The 15,366-nt window shown below is 40.3% G+C and overlaps 1 protein-coding gene across 4 annotated transcripts in view; it reads left to right on the forward strand.

Moving 5' to 3' along the window:
• Positions 1 to 15,334, forward strand: part of fhod3b (formin homology 2 domain containing 3b) — a 125,916-nt gene extending 110,582 nt beyond the window's left edge. For 3 of the 4 annotated variants that reach the window (XM_041793419.1, XM_041793421.1, XM_041793423.1), the window contains 12 exons: positions 559 to 1,101; positions 1,184 to 2,088; positions 2,824 to 2,982; positions 3,687 to 3,869; positions 7,757 to 7,876; positions 8,663 to 8,824; positions 8,935 to 9,125; positions 9,603 to 9,795; positions 10,679 to 10,702; positions 11,874 to 12,060; positions 12,820 to 12,981; positions 13,092 to 15,334. In XM_041793419.1, coding sequence (XP_041649353.1) covers positions 559 to 1,101; positions 1,184 to 2,088; positions 2,824 to 2,982; positions 3,687 to 3,869; positions 7,757 to 7,876; positions 8,663 to 8,824; positions 8,935 to 9,125; positions 9,603 to 9,795; positions 10,679 to 10,702; positions 11,874 to 12,060; positions 12,820 to 12,981; positions 13,092 to 13,174 — 2,912 coding nt within the window. In that variant the 3' untranslated portion in view covers positions 13,175 to 15,334. The remainder of the gene's footprint in view (positions 1 to 558; positions 1,102 to 1,183; positions 2,089 to 2,823; positions 2,983 to 3,686; positions 3,870 to 7,756; positions 7,877 to 8,662; positions 8,825 to 8,934; positions 9,126 to 9,602; positions 9,796 to 10,678; positions 10,703 to 11,873; positions 12,061 to 12,819; positions 12,982 to 13,091) is intronic. The other variant, XM_041793420.1, reaches the window with a different exon arrangement.
• The last annotated feature ends 32 nt before the right edge of the window (positions 15,335 to 15,366 follow it).

Genomic DNA, 15,366 nt, shown 5'->3' on the forward strand with positions numbered 1-15,366 from the left:
TTGTTAAGCAGACTGCAGGTTTAAAGCTCTGGCACATTGGCTCCACTTTACAACAAAATGGTTTTTACCACTTCTGCTATGTAGTCTATGATGTGCGTGCTTGTGTGAAGACTAGAAAAGGGGTTGAATATATAAGACCTTAGTTTACTGCTGTGAAATGGCTTTTGTTTAGATGATTTTTTAGCAATGATCAGAATTTTTTTCCTCTAAAATCAGGTCTTAATCAATATACATCTGTGGGGAGTATTAATAAGATTCAATCTGAAATACAGTTTTCTCGAAAAAATCCCTCTCAGCCATTTAGGCATAATGTTACAGTCATGTTGTATGACTGAGCCATAGTAAGAGTTTTTTATAATTGTTTTCTAATTGACCTCTGATGTTTGTAAAATTATTTTTGTTTTTGACAACCATAAAGGGAAAAATGAATATGTATGGAAACATTGTAAAGCTATTTTAGTAATGAAGAAAAAATATTTTCCATACCATCAGATACAAGTACAGTATATTTGCAGTATTTGCAGTAATTTTTCCCATGTTGTATTATTCCTTTTCCAGGAGCAGAACAAATCTCAGAGCCAAACCTTGACCCACAGATCAGGACCAAAAGTCCAGCACCAGAGTTAAGAGTATCACAGCCATCTCCCACACCTCCCTCTGAGCCAGACAAGCATCAGACTGAGACAGAGTCGTCTGCGGAGACAGAGGATGCTGCTGAGTCCAAGCAGAGTGCAGTGGTGGAGCTGGCTTCAGATGAACAGTCAGGCATGGAGGAAAAGGAGAAACAGGAGGAAAAAAAGCTGGAGGATCAGAAGCAGAGTGTGGGTGAGGTAGAAGAGCATGTAGAAGTAGTCAAAGTAGAGGATGTAGCCGAAGGTGGAGAGCCAAATTTGGAAGTGAACGTAGAGTTGGAGGAGGAGTTTGAGAAGGAGCAAACGACAGAAAAGGATGTAGATGAGAGTGTACTGCTGAGCGAGAAGGAAAGACAAAATGAGGAAGTTAATGAAAAGGACAACTGCTCTGCATCCAGCATCTCCTCCACGAGCAGCACTCTGGAGAGGGAGGAGCGCGAAGAGAAGCTCAACAATGACATTGAAGCAGGTATGATTTTTCCATTTTACTCATTTTCTCTTATAATAAACTTTAATTGTTTTTAAGTCAACAACTGTTTTTATATTAACAGGCCAGTGGACCTCGTGCATTAAAGATGCAGATGTGAATGACCACTGCAACAAAATACTCAACAGTAAGCGCTTCATGCTGGACATGCTCTATGCTCAGAAGACAACCGGCAATGATGATGACGGGAATGTAGAAGAAACAGAAAAAGACAAGTGTAAATGTGAGAAGGAGACAGAGGTCAGCGACTCGTCTGTGGCTAGCTTGGCCAGCAGGATCTCCACGCTGGAGGCTCACAGACAGGCCAGGGGAGAAATTGTGAAGAAAATGGAGGTGGGACACTTGGACAACCAAGGAAGTGTTCGAGCGGTGGCGGAGAAGTTTGGAGATTTAGTAAAAGGCCTGACGTCTCCTCCTGAAGTCGAAGCTTCCAAAGAACAGCAGCAGCAGTCTGACAAATCATCAACGACGCAATCATTACCCCCAAAGAAAGAGTCGGACTACATCTGGGATCAGCTGATGGCCACGCCCAGAGAGCTGCGGATCAAAGAGATGGACTTCACTGACCTGAAGGATGAGGATGACATGGACATATTAGATATAAACAATGTGATGGGCTCAGGTGACCTGATACCACCTCCCCCTCCTGCCCTGCCACCACCCCCGCCACTTTTTGGTTGCCCTCCTCCTCCTCCCTTGCTAGGCAAAATGATGCCCCCACCCCCTCCATTTATGGCCCCAATCCCTCCACCCTCCCCTCAGCTGAGTCGAGGGGAGATTCCTCTCTTTCAAAAGAAGAAGAAGACGATCCGTCTCTTCTGGAACGAGGTGCGTCCAATGGACTGGCAATGTAAGAGCCATAAATTCTGTAAGGAGTCCCTCTGGTCCAAACTGGATCCTGTGAAACTAGACACGTCCAAGCTGGAGCAGCTGTTTGAGTCCAAATCCAAGGAGCTGCCTGTCACAAAGGTAAATGAGTGCTGTGCTGTTTCCTGCTATCAAGCCCCATAACAGACAGGAGTATCTGTGAGGTGATGATCTCAGTAATCTCTGTGGTTATGTGTTTTACCATGTGATAAAAATGGTCAAACTTGTGTCACACAGGTTGTTCAGTACCACATTTTTGGTTGTCAGCAAAGTGAAAGCTCAGTTTGATGAAATTTGGAGAAATTGTGCAGTTGGTCTGATAAAGATCAAACTCAAAAGAAAATTATTATTAAAAAGACTAAAAGAGTCTGTTCTCTATCCTCTCAAGACCCTTGGTTCTCAGCTGGTGGTTCTGGACCCAAAAGTAGGTTGCAAAGCCATTCTCCGTGGTTCATTGAATTGGGCCTTGAAAAACATGTGGCAAAAGTCTATGATGTGCTTTTATTGTAAAGGACGGGTCTACATCTCTCTGCTCTTTTGTTCCTTCTAAAGTCCAAACTGCCATTTTTCAACAAAAATATTTGGTTGTGATTGGAAAATTTAAGAAATTTGGGTCACAATTTGTCATTAGGAGGTGGTGGAAGGTCCTGAGACTAGACCAGTAGAGAGCCATTGCTCTAGATTCTTCGAAACTGAAAACACACAAACACTTCAACAGCCTGGTGTTTCCTCTGGAACCGTCCTTTGAGTCCTCTGCCAAACCAAAAGCCAGGATTCAGTAACATAAACTCATTATAGAAAATGTTCAGATTGTGATAATGTTTGTTTCTCTTTTAGAAAGCAGCTGTAGATGGCAAACGACAAGAAATCATAGTCCTGGATTCAAAACGCAGCAATGCCATAAACATCGGTTTGACTGTGTTACCTCCCCCACGCACCATTAAGACCGCAATCCTCAACTTTGATGAGTATGCTCTGAACAAGGAGGGCATCGAGGTAAGCATTACAGAGATTCTGTATCAACACTGGTAACAGCTTATTATAATTACTGTGTAGAGCATCATATCAAACTCATTCAGACTGACTGGGTCCAAAATAAGCATGGTTTTCATCATTGATATTTACTCAGCACATGAAAAATGCACTGAAAGATTTCCCAAAACAAGAAAGATTTGACTCATCCAGATAGGAAAGCCCACAATGTTGACATTTGGTGCTTTTTTCTGTCTGCATGGCAAGCTTTAAGGCTGTTGTCATGTAATTAATCACAGGGATGATTAAAGGTTAGCTCTATGTGCATATTTTCAGGTCGTTTTAAAAACCACACTACAGACTTTAAAGGACTTCCCATCAGCAGATAATGATTAATTGAGCATCCCCTTGGTGTTATATAACCTGCAGTTTGTAAAGCTTCACCTTGAGTTCATTTTCAGCACAGAGAATATTCCTCTCACCTTTTGTCTCTGACAGCCAGACAAGGGTGGAATAAAAGTTCAGATGTCAGACAAGTTTGTGGGGAAAATTTGGAAACATCACACACAGAACTGGGAATGTCAGTACAGATTTGTTTTCCCCTTCCTCTCTGTGATATACTCACTGACATATCCTGAAAAAGTTTTTCTCAGGCATTAAAAAAGTCTTGATGAATGACTCACTAAGTTTGTTGTCTTTTTTTCCTCGTTTCCCCGTCCTTCTCCCAGAAAATCCTGACAATGATCCCCACAGAGGAGGAGAAGCAGAGGATTCAGGAGGCTCAGCTGGTCAACCCTGATATTCCCCTGGGCAGTGCTGAGCAGTTCCTCCTTACCCTCTCCTCCATCACTGAGCTGTCTGCTCGCCTGCAGCTGTGGGCCTTCAAGATGGACTATGAGCTTATTGAGAAGGTCAGACACTCTGCTGTTTACTTTAATCACATGTGGAACGTCACACCATAGGAAGTTAAATATGTATGAATATTTTTTTTGCAGTGCATGTGCATATGTGCTCTTGAAACTATATCAGATAGTTGAACTTTTCATAAGATAAACACATCTGCATATGGCCTACCGCTTAGCTTAGCATGTATTAAAGGTGGTAAAGAAAAAAGCAGCAAGCCTAAGTATGATTAGGTAACAAGATTTGCTTCTCCTCTCAGTGAAACAAAGTTACAGGATTTCACAATCTGTACATGTTTTTTGGCAAGCAGAAGTGACTTTAGGGGAATCTCAGGTTTAACGGTAACTCTTTTTTGGACAACTTTACAACATTTGCAACACAGTCGGCCATATAGGGTTTTAATTTGATCCAATTTAGTGGCCTGGAATTAATATAAGATGATATCATATGGCCAGCTAGCTCAATGAGTTCCCTTTAAAGCAGCTCACAAAAAAGCAGCTCAGATATGATCAGAACGTCTTAACCTCTTCCACACATTCAATTGAAAACCAACACACCTTTTCCTGTATAAAGAAAACAAATCAACATGTTGAGAAATAAATCTGTCATTATAAAGACGCGCATCCCTAAATGTATATGAGGGCTTTAAAAACAGTGTTTGTTTCTTTTCAATCTTAGATTTTTTTAACAGTTAGTTGTAATTAGTCTTCTTTTTTAATCACATTCTAAAATTTCACTGGTTTCCCTCTAAAAGTGTTTTTGTTTCATTTTGGATTCATGGACCATCTCAAACTAAGGGTAACTGACTTCCTGTTTGGTTAAAGACTGCTTTTATTTTGAAATAAAATAGTCTTCAGGTATGTTGAACACTTTGACATGAATGTAACAAGGGAAAATAAGTGAAATGCTTGATAACAAAAAGGTGCAGATGACTTTGGACTGATCCACTAAGCTGTCTGTGAGTTAGATTAGCCATAGGCTATGTTTAGACTGCAGGCCTTAGAGTCCCTGTAAAGTAAAATCCAAAATTTGTGGCTTAACACACTAAATATGCTGGAATAAGGTTGCTGTAAACATGTGACAACGCTGAGATCTACATGTGACTTAATTTTGAATTTAGATTGTTGTTGGATTTAGACACTTGTTGACAGTTGTTCACCTCATTTTTGGCTTGGTTTAATTTGGGCACGGCAAATATAGGGAGTCACCACATCTCTGGTCCCTATGGGGAATTACCCTGCTCCCCCTAAGGCTGCAATGATATAAAATCACTCAGCAGTTCATCTCAGTACAGTCTGTTGTTAGCTGATGTCACTGTCTTCTTTGGAAGTTAACAGCCAGCTACATGCTGTTTCTTGTTCATTGTGAGGTAAATTTCCCAAATCTATCAGCCAGTGGCCTATGGGTCATTCAAAGTATCATAACTGAGAAATTTGGGCCAGAAAACAGTATATGTAATCCCCGACTTCTGTCTCCCAGCTCTGGCACAGAGGCAGGCTAATTGCTGGAGTGCTTGTCTATCTTCTACTTGAACTAGATACAGCAGGAACAAACATCTTATCTGCTGAAGGTGTGTTTTAATCCATATTTCAAAGTTTTTAAGTTTTGTAAATTATGCTTATCATTATTAAAGACTTTTATTTTGAAGAGCAACATCATCTCAACAAAAAAGACATCTCATAAATGGGAGAGAAACATAACTTCACATAACTCAGAAAATGAGATATAAGGAACACCTGAAGTGTTAAAGGGTTAGAAAATGAAACCGAGACCTTTTAGTTCTAAACCATAAGTCTCAAACTCGCGGCCCTTTTTGCTGCCCACAGGAAGACATTTTGCCCCCCAAAAAGCCTCAATTCATATTATGTCCATAATATGAATAAGCATTAAGAGATAAGAACAAAAATTCAAAATAGGTGCCTTAATCCCCAAAATGCAGGTAATGAACACACTGCAGCTGAAAAAACACACTCTTTTGATGTCTTCATAATAAAACAATCTTCCGGTTGTTATGGTTGAGGGCGAAGGTATCAATGAGTTTTGCTTGGTCCGGGGCTCGGGTTCCTCAAATAATTCTTTCATTTGTGTTGTTGTGGCAGTGTGAGAGGAAAAAGCTCTATTTTCATTACATTGTAGCTATTATTATTATTATGTAGGAAAGTGGTGAAACAATAGAACTCAGTAGAAATGTTTTTCAACTTTTGACACTGTTAAAGCATTTGCACACAGTTTAAGAAGTGTAAAATAGATGTACTCTTTCGGCAGTGTACAGATTAAATCCCAGCTGTTCTCTAAATTTTTTCTGCATCATGGTCCTCTCTTGGCTTCTTTTTTTTTTTCTCATGAATCCTCTGAAGGCAGCGGACTCCACAGCTTATATCAGTGTGTCTTTAACAACATACCTTGCTATCACTCCATTAGTGCTGCCTTGGTGACACACTGTGCAGCTGGCAGTGATTTAAAATCTGGCCATGGTTGTTTACATGGAGTGGCTTCTCCTTACTCTGCTGGGCTAACGTGAGCTGTACCTGGGTTAGTGGTGTTTGTAGCGTACGGCTCTCTGGCTCTCTAGCTTAGCTGTAGCGAGTTCGTAAGGTTGTTATAACTGTTCTTGGTGGTGGGAAAGTTTACTTTCCTGTTCTTTACCGTCCTTTATCCCGAGGAGGGAAAAGTAATGCTGGTGTTTCCAAGACAGAGAGCTCACACTCGAGTGCTCAGCCATGGTGTGTGTGCGCGCTTCAATGCCTGTGTTTGTTTGTGTGTGTCCGCAGAGACTCTATTCTCTCACAGGATGCTGATGTACTTACAGTCCTGAACCGGATGTTTACTGACCTTCATCAACAAGTTGTCGGCTGTAAAAGTAACGAGTAACGTGTATCTTAAATTCTCAGTAATTGTAACGGCGTTGATGATTTTAAAAAGAAATGCGTTACTGTAACGCGTTACTTAGTAACGCGTTATTCCCAACCTTGGTTGGGATTAAGTTGCAGTGGTTTTCTTAGTAAACCTCACAGGGGCTGCTGGGAGATGTTGAAGTGCTGACATGGACAATAAAACGTGATTAATGTGAAAAATCACTAATTACGGAACTTAATTACATTGGGATTTGTTCATCAGTGCTGACAGCCCTAGAGACGTTTCGAGGACTGCTGCTCTTCAACTGATGAAAAGTTTGTTGTCATTAATATGACAATTTCATCTAAAGATGGCTTCCTTTTGATGCATTTTGGTTATTTGCAAACATAACATCATTTTTGGGTGCTTGTAGACTGAAAATTTTAAATCAAGCTCTAGAGTGGAGACTTATGAAAATGCTACACTTGTGTTGTCATGTAAAATGACACTATGAAGTCCCCTTTGAAAATTAGAGACTTGCACACATGCATCATACAGCTCCAGTTGATGGCAAGGCCCAAGTAGGTAGATTACAACAACAAAGGCAGATTTGTAAGTTCTGTTTATATTGCTCACGCCAAGTCAACATTTTCTCTAAATTAACTCTGTAGTTTTGCCAAACTGTGTGCAAAGCGATTGTTATCAAAATGTCACCTGAACACGAACCTCTTTGGAAACGGGAAGCACAAAGCAGTTCCATCTTAAGTGGGTCATTTCTGTGTTAACCTGACCAAAGCTAACCAGCAGGTGTCTGTAGCTTTGTGGTTTTGTACAGACAGAATAGACATGAGCAATGTTAATCTTATTTAAGTGCAAGTAAGCAAAAGATTGAGTGTTTTCCCAAATATTTGAATATTTGGTGTGCTACTGTTTTATTTTTCTTAAATTTACTGAGGTGGTGTCCTTCAAAGGGGAGAAGAGGAGCAAAATGAATAAGAGGAAAAAGGTGCAGATAAGGAGAGATAATTTGCTTCTTGACTACATTTTTATGCTTTTTTAGGAAGTGGCAGAGCCTCTGCAGGACCTGAAGGAAGGGATGGACCAGTTGGAGAAAAACAAAACACTCCGCTATATCTTGACCACGTTGCTGGCCATTGGCAACTTCCTCAACAGCACCAACGTGAGTCACCTTCAATACATATAAGGTTCAGAGAAGAGGGTCCCCCTTTTAAAACTCTCCCTCTGTATCTTCTACTCACTTTCTTTCCTTCCTCCCATGCTCCCCCTCTTTTTCTCCCACTAACATGTTTATTTGGCAGGGTAACAGTGGAGTCTATGTGTAGAAGAATGTGTTGGCTGACTGTGTGCAGCAGACACTGTCCTTCTACAGTAAAAATGCTCATCAAGGCCTCTGCTGAGCCCAGCTCCCTGTCTCTGTCTGTCTGAGGCCGTTTGTTTCTTGACAGTTTGTCTGGCTGCTTGTGTGTCTGCTTTCTCTTATGTCTCATTTTTTGACTCCTTGCGTGTGCCTCTGTGTGCATGTATCTGTGTGAATGTTTGTATGTATGAGTGAACCTCTGGGACATCAGAGCCAAAAAAATGCAAAAGGGAAACATAATTCATCAAAATCAAAACAAGTTGTTCTTGTAAATAATAGCTGCATTCAGATTTTGCAGTAGGCCATTTCAAACTGGCAAAAGAACAAGGGAGATCCTGTTGGGATTGTGTCTTTCATGAAGTGTTCCTGCTTTTAAAGCTTGGCTGTGTTGTGTGGAACAACTGAAGTAGATTGTGGTTTCTGCTAATCATCAGTCCAAATGAATCTACACATCTACTCTGGCACTCCTTTGAGCCCCTTGTTTTCTGACTCTGCCCAAAAGGAAATTGACCGCAATTTGTCGCCTTTTGATTTTAATTCCAGACAGTTGTTTCCTTCCCACGTTGTGACCATGTTTCTGTTCTTCAGGCCAAAGGCTTTGAGCTGAGTTACTTGGAGAAAGTCCCAGAGGTTAAAGATACTGTTCACAAGCAGTCCTTGCTGCACCACACCTGCGCCATCGTGGTCGAGAAGTTTCCAGACAGTACTGATCTCTACTCTGAGATAGGAGCCGTCACCAGATTAACAAAGGTGAGTTTGTTTTAAAACAAACATTGTCTTCTCTGTTTCATTTAGGTTTTTGGGCTGTAAATACACGTCTCTTTCAGTAAAGTCAGTCTGTATGGGATGTTTGTTGTCAGGTGGACTTTGACCAGCTTCAAGACAATCTGGCCCAGATGGAACGAAGGTGCAAAGCATCATGGGATCATCTCAAAGTCATTGCAAAACATGAGATGAAACTAGCACTGAAACAAAAAATGTCGGACTTCCTCAAAGAATGTGCAGAAAGAATCATTATTCTGAAGATTGTGCATCGAAGAATAATCAACAGGTAACTTAAGACATCAACAAACCACACAAAGCATACACAAATAAAAAAAAAAACACAACAAAAAAAACAACACAAAAAATGAGATATTTTTCATATACTACATGCACATTGATTTCTGCGAAGGGGATTTTCACAGCCTTAAATATGCAGATGAGTAACAACTTTGAAATTTTTTATGCATTATTCTTTTTTTCAAAACATTAAGATTTTAATAAATTGTTACAAAAGTGTCCCTATAGGAATCCATAAAAAAAAGAAGTATTTCCATGCATGCCAAACATTGGAAAATGGATGACATTTGGTGATGAACAGGAAAAGCTGCAAGTTTGAAGCACTGACCCCAGAATGAATAGCAAACATTATAAGCAATCAGCAAAGTAAGAGTAGCAAGGAAAAACTGCCTTTCAACAGCCAAAAACCCTGTTAAACATCCATCTGCTCTCCTCACAGACATGTTATGTTTCTCCACATCTGCAGGTTTCATGCCTTTCTGATGTTCCTGGGCCATCCGATATACGCGATACGTGAGGTCAGCATTCATCGCTTTAGCAAGATCTTGAGTGAATTTGCCCTGGAGTATCGCACAACAAGAGAGCGCGTGCTACAACAGAAACAGAAGAGGGCCAACCACCGAGAGAGAAACAAGACCAGGGGAAAAATGATAACAGATGTAAGTGCTCTTCAGCACGAGAGACACTCATGTAGACTTTCTCCATTTCCTGATCCACCACTTTGTTTATTTTAAGGACTTTCTCAATCCTGTGACACAATATGATCAATCCCTGGACACTAGTTCTATCTTTAATCTGGTTAAAGCGCCAAACGTGGCTTTTTCTGCCAGACACGCATACATTTATAATGACATCAGGAGAGTTCCTCTGTATTCACATGTATAGGTTCCTGTAACAACAAACAGTGCGGTGTTTTTAGTGTATCTCATTCTGTAGCTGCAGCAGGCTCAGAAGGGCCAGAGCAAAGACCTCCGTGCATGATTAGAATCCTTTAAAACCCCAAGGAGCCGACTGCTCAGTGCTGAATCCTCATCCAGCCCTGGCAGGGGCCCTCTGTCTTCAAAGGGACTCTAATTCAATCACTGTGTGAAAATTCAAACCTTTGGCTGTCCCTGAAGGAGAATAAAACAGGGCCCAGAGCGTAACCGCAATCTTACAAAGATGTTAAAGATGCTCCTCTGTTTCATAGCAGCTAGCCTCGCCCCACTCCTTATACCACATAAAACACACAAATATTGAACATTTGCCTTTATGAAACACAATAAGTCAACTATAAATGAGCTTTAGAGGAGTGGTGGACATTTTTGAAGCTTCTCAGTTCAGCTGCCTTATTTCTGTGGGCATCTTCATATTTACTGTGCTGGTTATGTACTGCAGGTCTTATTCTAACAATGTAAAACTATTCATGTTTACTACTCAACAGCACAAAAAAAACGTTTTTTATCGTGAAAAAAGTTGACTTTGTGGTAAGTTTTCACTTGACACTTGGAGTATTCTGTATTTATGACACACCTTTTGACTTTTCCCCCTTTATTTCTGTAGAGTGAGGATGAAGATGAGAGTGAGGTAGGGGGGAACTTTGTGTGCAGCCGAAGGGCATGTGAACTTTGTGTTGACTAACATTAACCCAGACTCTGATGTTGTAACTTTGAACAATAGCCGTTGTGTTGATGAGGATTAACAAAGGGCACGTCATCAGTTAGACTGACAGGTTTTCTATGTATGTGTGTGTGTGTGTGTGTTTGTGTGACCTGAATGAACAAGGAAACTTTAGTGTGATGACAAGAAGAGAAAAAGAGGTGACTGCATGATGTTTGCTTCACAGGGATTCCTACTGTAGCTACTTCCTGGAAGAAACAAATGGCCCTTATCAGGACTCAAAGTGGAGATCTTTACACACGAATGTCTGCAGAAATGCCTTTTTACCCTTCAGTGTAAACGCTTTAACGCACATGTGGAAGATTTGCCTCTGAGTTAGTTTTACTCTTTGAGTCTTGAAAGTGCTGTCATTATTAGAAATTGACCCATGTGAAAGGTCTGCTAAGTTTTCGCTCATGGTTCTTTATCACTATCAAAAGTGAAAACTCAAATACAGTCACATGCTGATGAAAGTTGTCCTGATGTATTCAGTAAAATTGGTATAATGGTAGTAACCTGAATTTTTGTATCATTTTAACCCCTCTGGTTGAGTAGCAGCTGAATATACAATGAGTCAAAAGTATTACAGTATTTAGAGGTAAAACAACAACTCTGATCACTAACTAGCTTCACTCAGACATCTGCTAACACTTGAAATCAGCCAAATTATTGCTAATGTCACATTACAAAGGAATCCAATTCCTTGGAAAGGCACACATTGTTAGCTTATTGTTAATTCTGCCTACAAAACTCCAGTATAAGGTTTCAGCTTCCTTGCTTATGGGTATGTTGTCTGGTATGAGACTTATTTCTAACATTAACTGTTGTCAGCTTGTGTTTATATGGTGTGTGCACTTGAAATAGAGACTGCCCTCCTATTGGATTTTAGCTCTTTTCACTTAACAGTCTTAACAGTCTTTTCAGGTACTTATCATTCAGTTTCAGTGAATGAATAATGATTTTTCAGATCACTACATCAGGGAAAAATCAGGATTTGAGCTTCCCATTTGTGTGGATTTGGTCATTTGAGTTGAGTGTCACCATCTACTGCAAGTAAAACATCAGATATTACAATCCTTTGTCCTCCCCACTCCCACAGAATGGTAAATTTGGCAGTGCCTCATCAGATGCACAGGAGAGTCAGCCTCAGGGGATCCAGTATGCTGAAGATGCTGCTGAACACGAGAACATGAAGGCTGTGCTGAAGAGCAGCTCACTGGGAGGAGAGAGCGGGACATCCACAGTGCCTGGCCTACGAACACGCACCAGAGCCAGCAGCACAAGAGGTCAGAATTACAAACATTTTATAACATAAACAGATGATGGAAGGAAGTCTCCTGGACTCATGAAAGTGGAGGTGGGAGTTTCTCTGTGGATTGAGGGACAGGAAGTTGTAGGAAAAAAACAAGAAAAAGTTTGTTTTTGAAAAAAGATGAGAAGCATTTATTTTCATGGCTTATAACAGGAGGTCTAAAAGTATTTTGTTTAAAAAAGTGCTATGGAGTGAGGGGCCTTTATTAATTATTGACATTTAAGTTATAACAGCCCAAACATAGTTCTTTTAACATATTGCATTATCAACACAATACACTGAAGTCTAAATCCTAATGGGACCATAAATTATGGGAGAGCACATTTGTTTAATTGGATAAATTCTACCTTTCAACTAATCTTTTAGCAGGACTGTAAATTCAAGCCATGCTAGCTTGCTCATTTTTATCAGGAGTGGAAAGTTACTTCGTCATTACATTTTTATCACATTACAGCTTAGAGTTACCGGGGGGATTCAGGAGGATTTTTTTTGAAATTTTTTAAATTAAAAACAAATGACTCAACATTAGGTGGTATCCACATTGGTGGATACATTATCATTACATTTTTATGAAAGTTGAATCAAAGTTTAAGTATTGTGACAAACTTAAACTGTTCCTTCTAAGCAGCATCAACAACCCAGTGCTGCATTGAGGATGCTGATGAGGATGTTAGCATGCTAAATCTGCCTTACTTATGCCAGTTGTTTCCTGATCTATTCCTATTTGTTGTAGGGCGTGTTCCCCCATGGTGCTCTGCCAGTGATGACCCGGTGAACTGCACAGATGACACCGCTGATGAGATCATGGAGAGGATCGTGAGGTCAGCCACTCAGGGGCCCAGCACACGGACTCAACCTCGTGAGAGAAGACGGTCACGAGCCAACAGAAAATCACGTGAGTAAACAAATGGCAGACTCAGAAATTTTCCCCATATTCAGTTTAGTAGCCCACCCCCTAGAAAACATTACCATTCTGTCTTTATTTTCTCACCTCTGTCTCCACAGTGAGGAGGACACTGAAGAGCGGTTTAACATCAGAGGAAGCCAATGCTCTGGGCTTGTCCAGTGGTTCAGAGATGCAGGTGTGACCCGGACAGTATGATGTCTGGTAGCCTGTTCACTGCCCCTCAAGCGCCCACACCCAACTTGGCAACCCACTCGCCTCTGGCTTGGCTCTTTACCCTCCTTGAGCTCATTCTTGCGTCTGGCTTGACACCAATGCTTCCGGAAGAAAGTGGAAAAACAGGAAGCTGCGTTTAAAACCACCTAGCTTTGCTTTTCGCTGGATAAATATCATTGAAGTGCATCCACGAGGCTCAACCACAGTCATCATGCAGGAAAAAAAGATTCCAATTTTTTTCAAGGGTGAGGGCAACAAAGAGGTTGGCAGTATGCGTGTCTCAGCCTCTGTGGCCTTGACTGAATCCTAAGGGCGTGACTTGTTGACAAAGACTTTAAACTCTCCTCTGCCGGGGTTGAGAGTGAGCCCTGCAGCTTCAGTCACAAACTAAATTGAAAATGGTTCATCTATTGATTAGATGGCTTTGTGCAGAAGGTGTTCTGTTAATACTACTGTGGTAGTTTGTGTTTCTAGACAATTTTTCTCAAGAAGGTGCTCAAACAGGAAAAAGTGCACTGGATGTAAAAGTTGGGTATCAAAAATGGAATGTGAAATCCTTCAACACTGATGAACCACTCTGACATCTGAAAAAATACTCCACAGTTTAACCAGCAAATAAACAGTAGCACAGTTTTTAAATGTCCATTTCAAGTGGAGAGACTCCAGTCAGGTGTGTCTGACTGCATTCATCATACAAACATGTTCGGCTTAAATAAACATATTGCTTCGTCACAGTTGGAAATGAGAGCAGATGTAGTGTTACAGGTGAGCAACCTTTGTTTAGTCATGTGGTTTTATTTCTTGAAACTATGAGCTGCACATTTCAGAGTGCCTTTAAAGACAGTTATTTATTAAGACGTTTTCAGGGACAAATAATTGAACAATGTTGCTACAGGTGTGTGGTCTGCGATGGGGTGAGAGGATTTTACTGCAACCAACGTACTACATGTGCTGTGATTTCTTTTTAACCAGTGTTTTTAAAAAGTGTCCAGGCAAAGTTCAGTTTTTCTGTGTTAATGGAAAACTTGATTAAATGTTATGAAGATAGCTGTAGAGCATTTCGGACATCATAGGGGTTTGGTTATGTGTTAGCTACATTCAGTTGCCTTACTGCAGAATATGCCGCTAGTCAAGTTGTAATAGAAGAGTTCAACATTGACCAGGCCAAAATGATGTGTAGTTCAGCTGACATCACTGGAGATCTGTCATTTACATAACTATGAATGTGAACATCAGGGGTTACATAATAACATGGGCGCATATAACCCTCCATTATTTATCTATTTAAAGTCTCTATTGAAGTGAATAAGAAGGAGCCCACAGTTGGAACTTTTTGGTTGTGTTCTTCAACTACAGAGCTCACTTTGCTAATATGTCATTATGAATGGCCTTGGCTAACATTATATCACACATAGCGCCGTTTTCTGTCCAGGATAATGTAGCAACGAGCATTATTTTTACTGTGATGGAAACAGCTATGGAGAGAATCTAGCGCAACATAATACGTCATAAAACCACACCAGCAGTTTTTTTTTTTTTTTTTTTTTTTTTAGATTTTACTGAACCCTTTCAGCACCTTAGACTCCATGTGTAGCATGCATCTTAGAAATCAATTATTTGTTTATACTGATTTTGGTCATAAATGAGACTGAGTAAATGTGTAATTTAGGAGGCTGTAAAATGATGTACTTCATTGTCATTTGTGTTCTGTTGTTTTGCTTTGTGTAGAATAGTGTATAATAAACTAAAGGCAGTATTATTCCAAATATAATTTAAACAAATTAAGCCATGCATGGCTTTAAAAGCTGTCACTTCAGCTTGGTACAAAAGGAGTATGCGTTTGTGTTACTAAACCTTTAACACCACAGACTGTAATGTGGAAAAATGTAATGAAACACAGAGATCCACTTCATTAGTTATCCCTGCCGCACCCATGAGAAGCCTTTGATTTCATTGCACTCAACTTTTTTGTCTTTTAATTTAACATTATGACATCACACTCATTGCTGCCTGTGCCATAACTTCACTGTTGAACCTGGACACAAGTGCTATACAACCATGGCTTCTGTTGCATCTACGCCCTACGGCAAAAACTATGTAACATCTACAATAAAAAGGCTCATCAAAACATCCGTTTTTGTATTTATTGTTTCACCAATG

Source organism: Cheilinus undulatus, linkage group 8 (assembly GCF_018320785.1).
Source record: "Cheilinus undulatus linkage group 8, ASM1832078v1, whole genome shotgun sequence".
Classification (NCBI taxonomy): domain Eukaryota; kingdom Metazoa; phylum Chordata; class Actinopteri; order Labriformes; family Labridae; genus Cheilinus; species Cheilinus undulatus.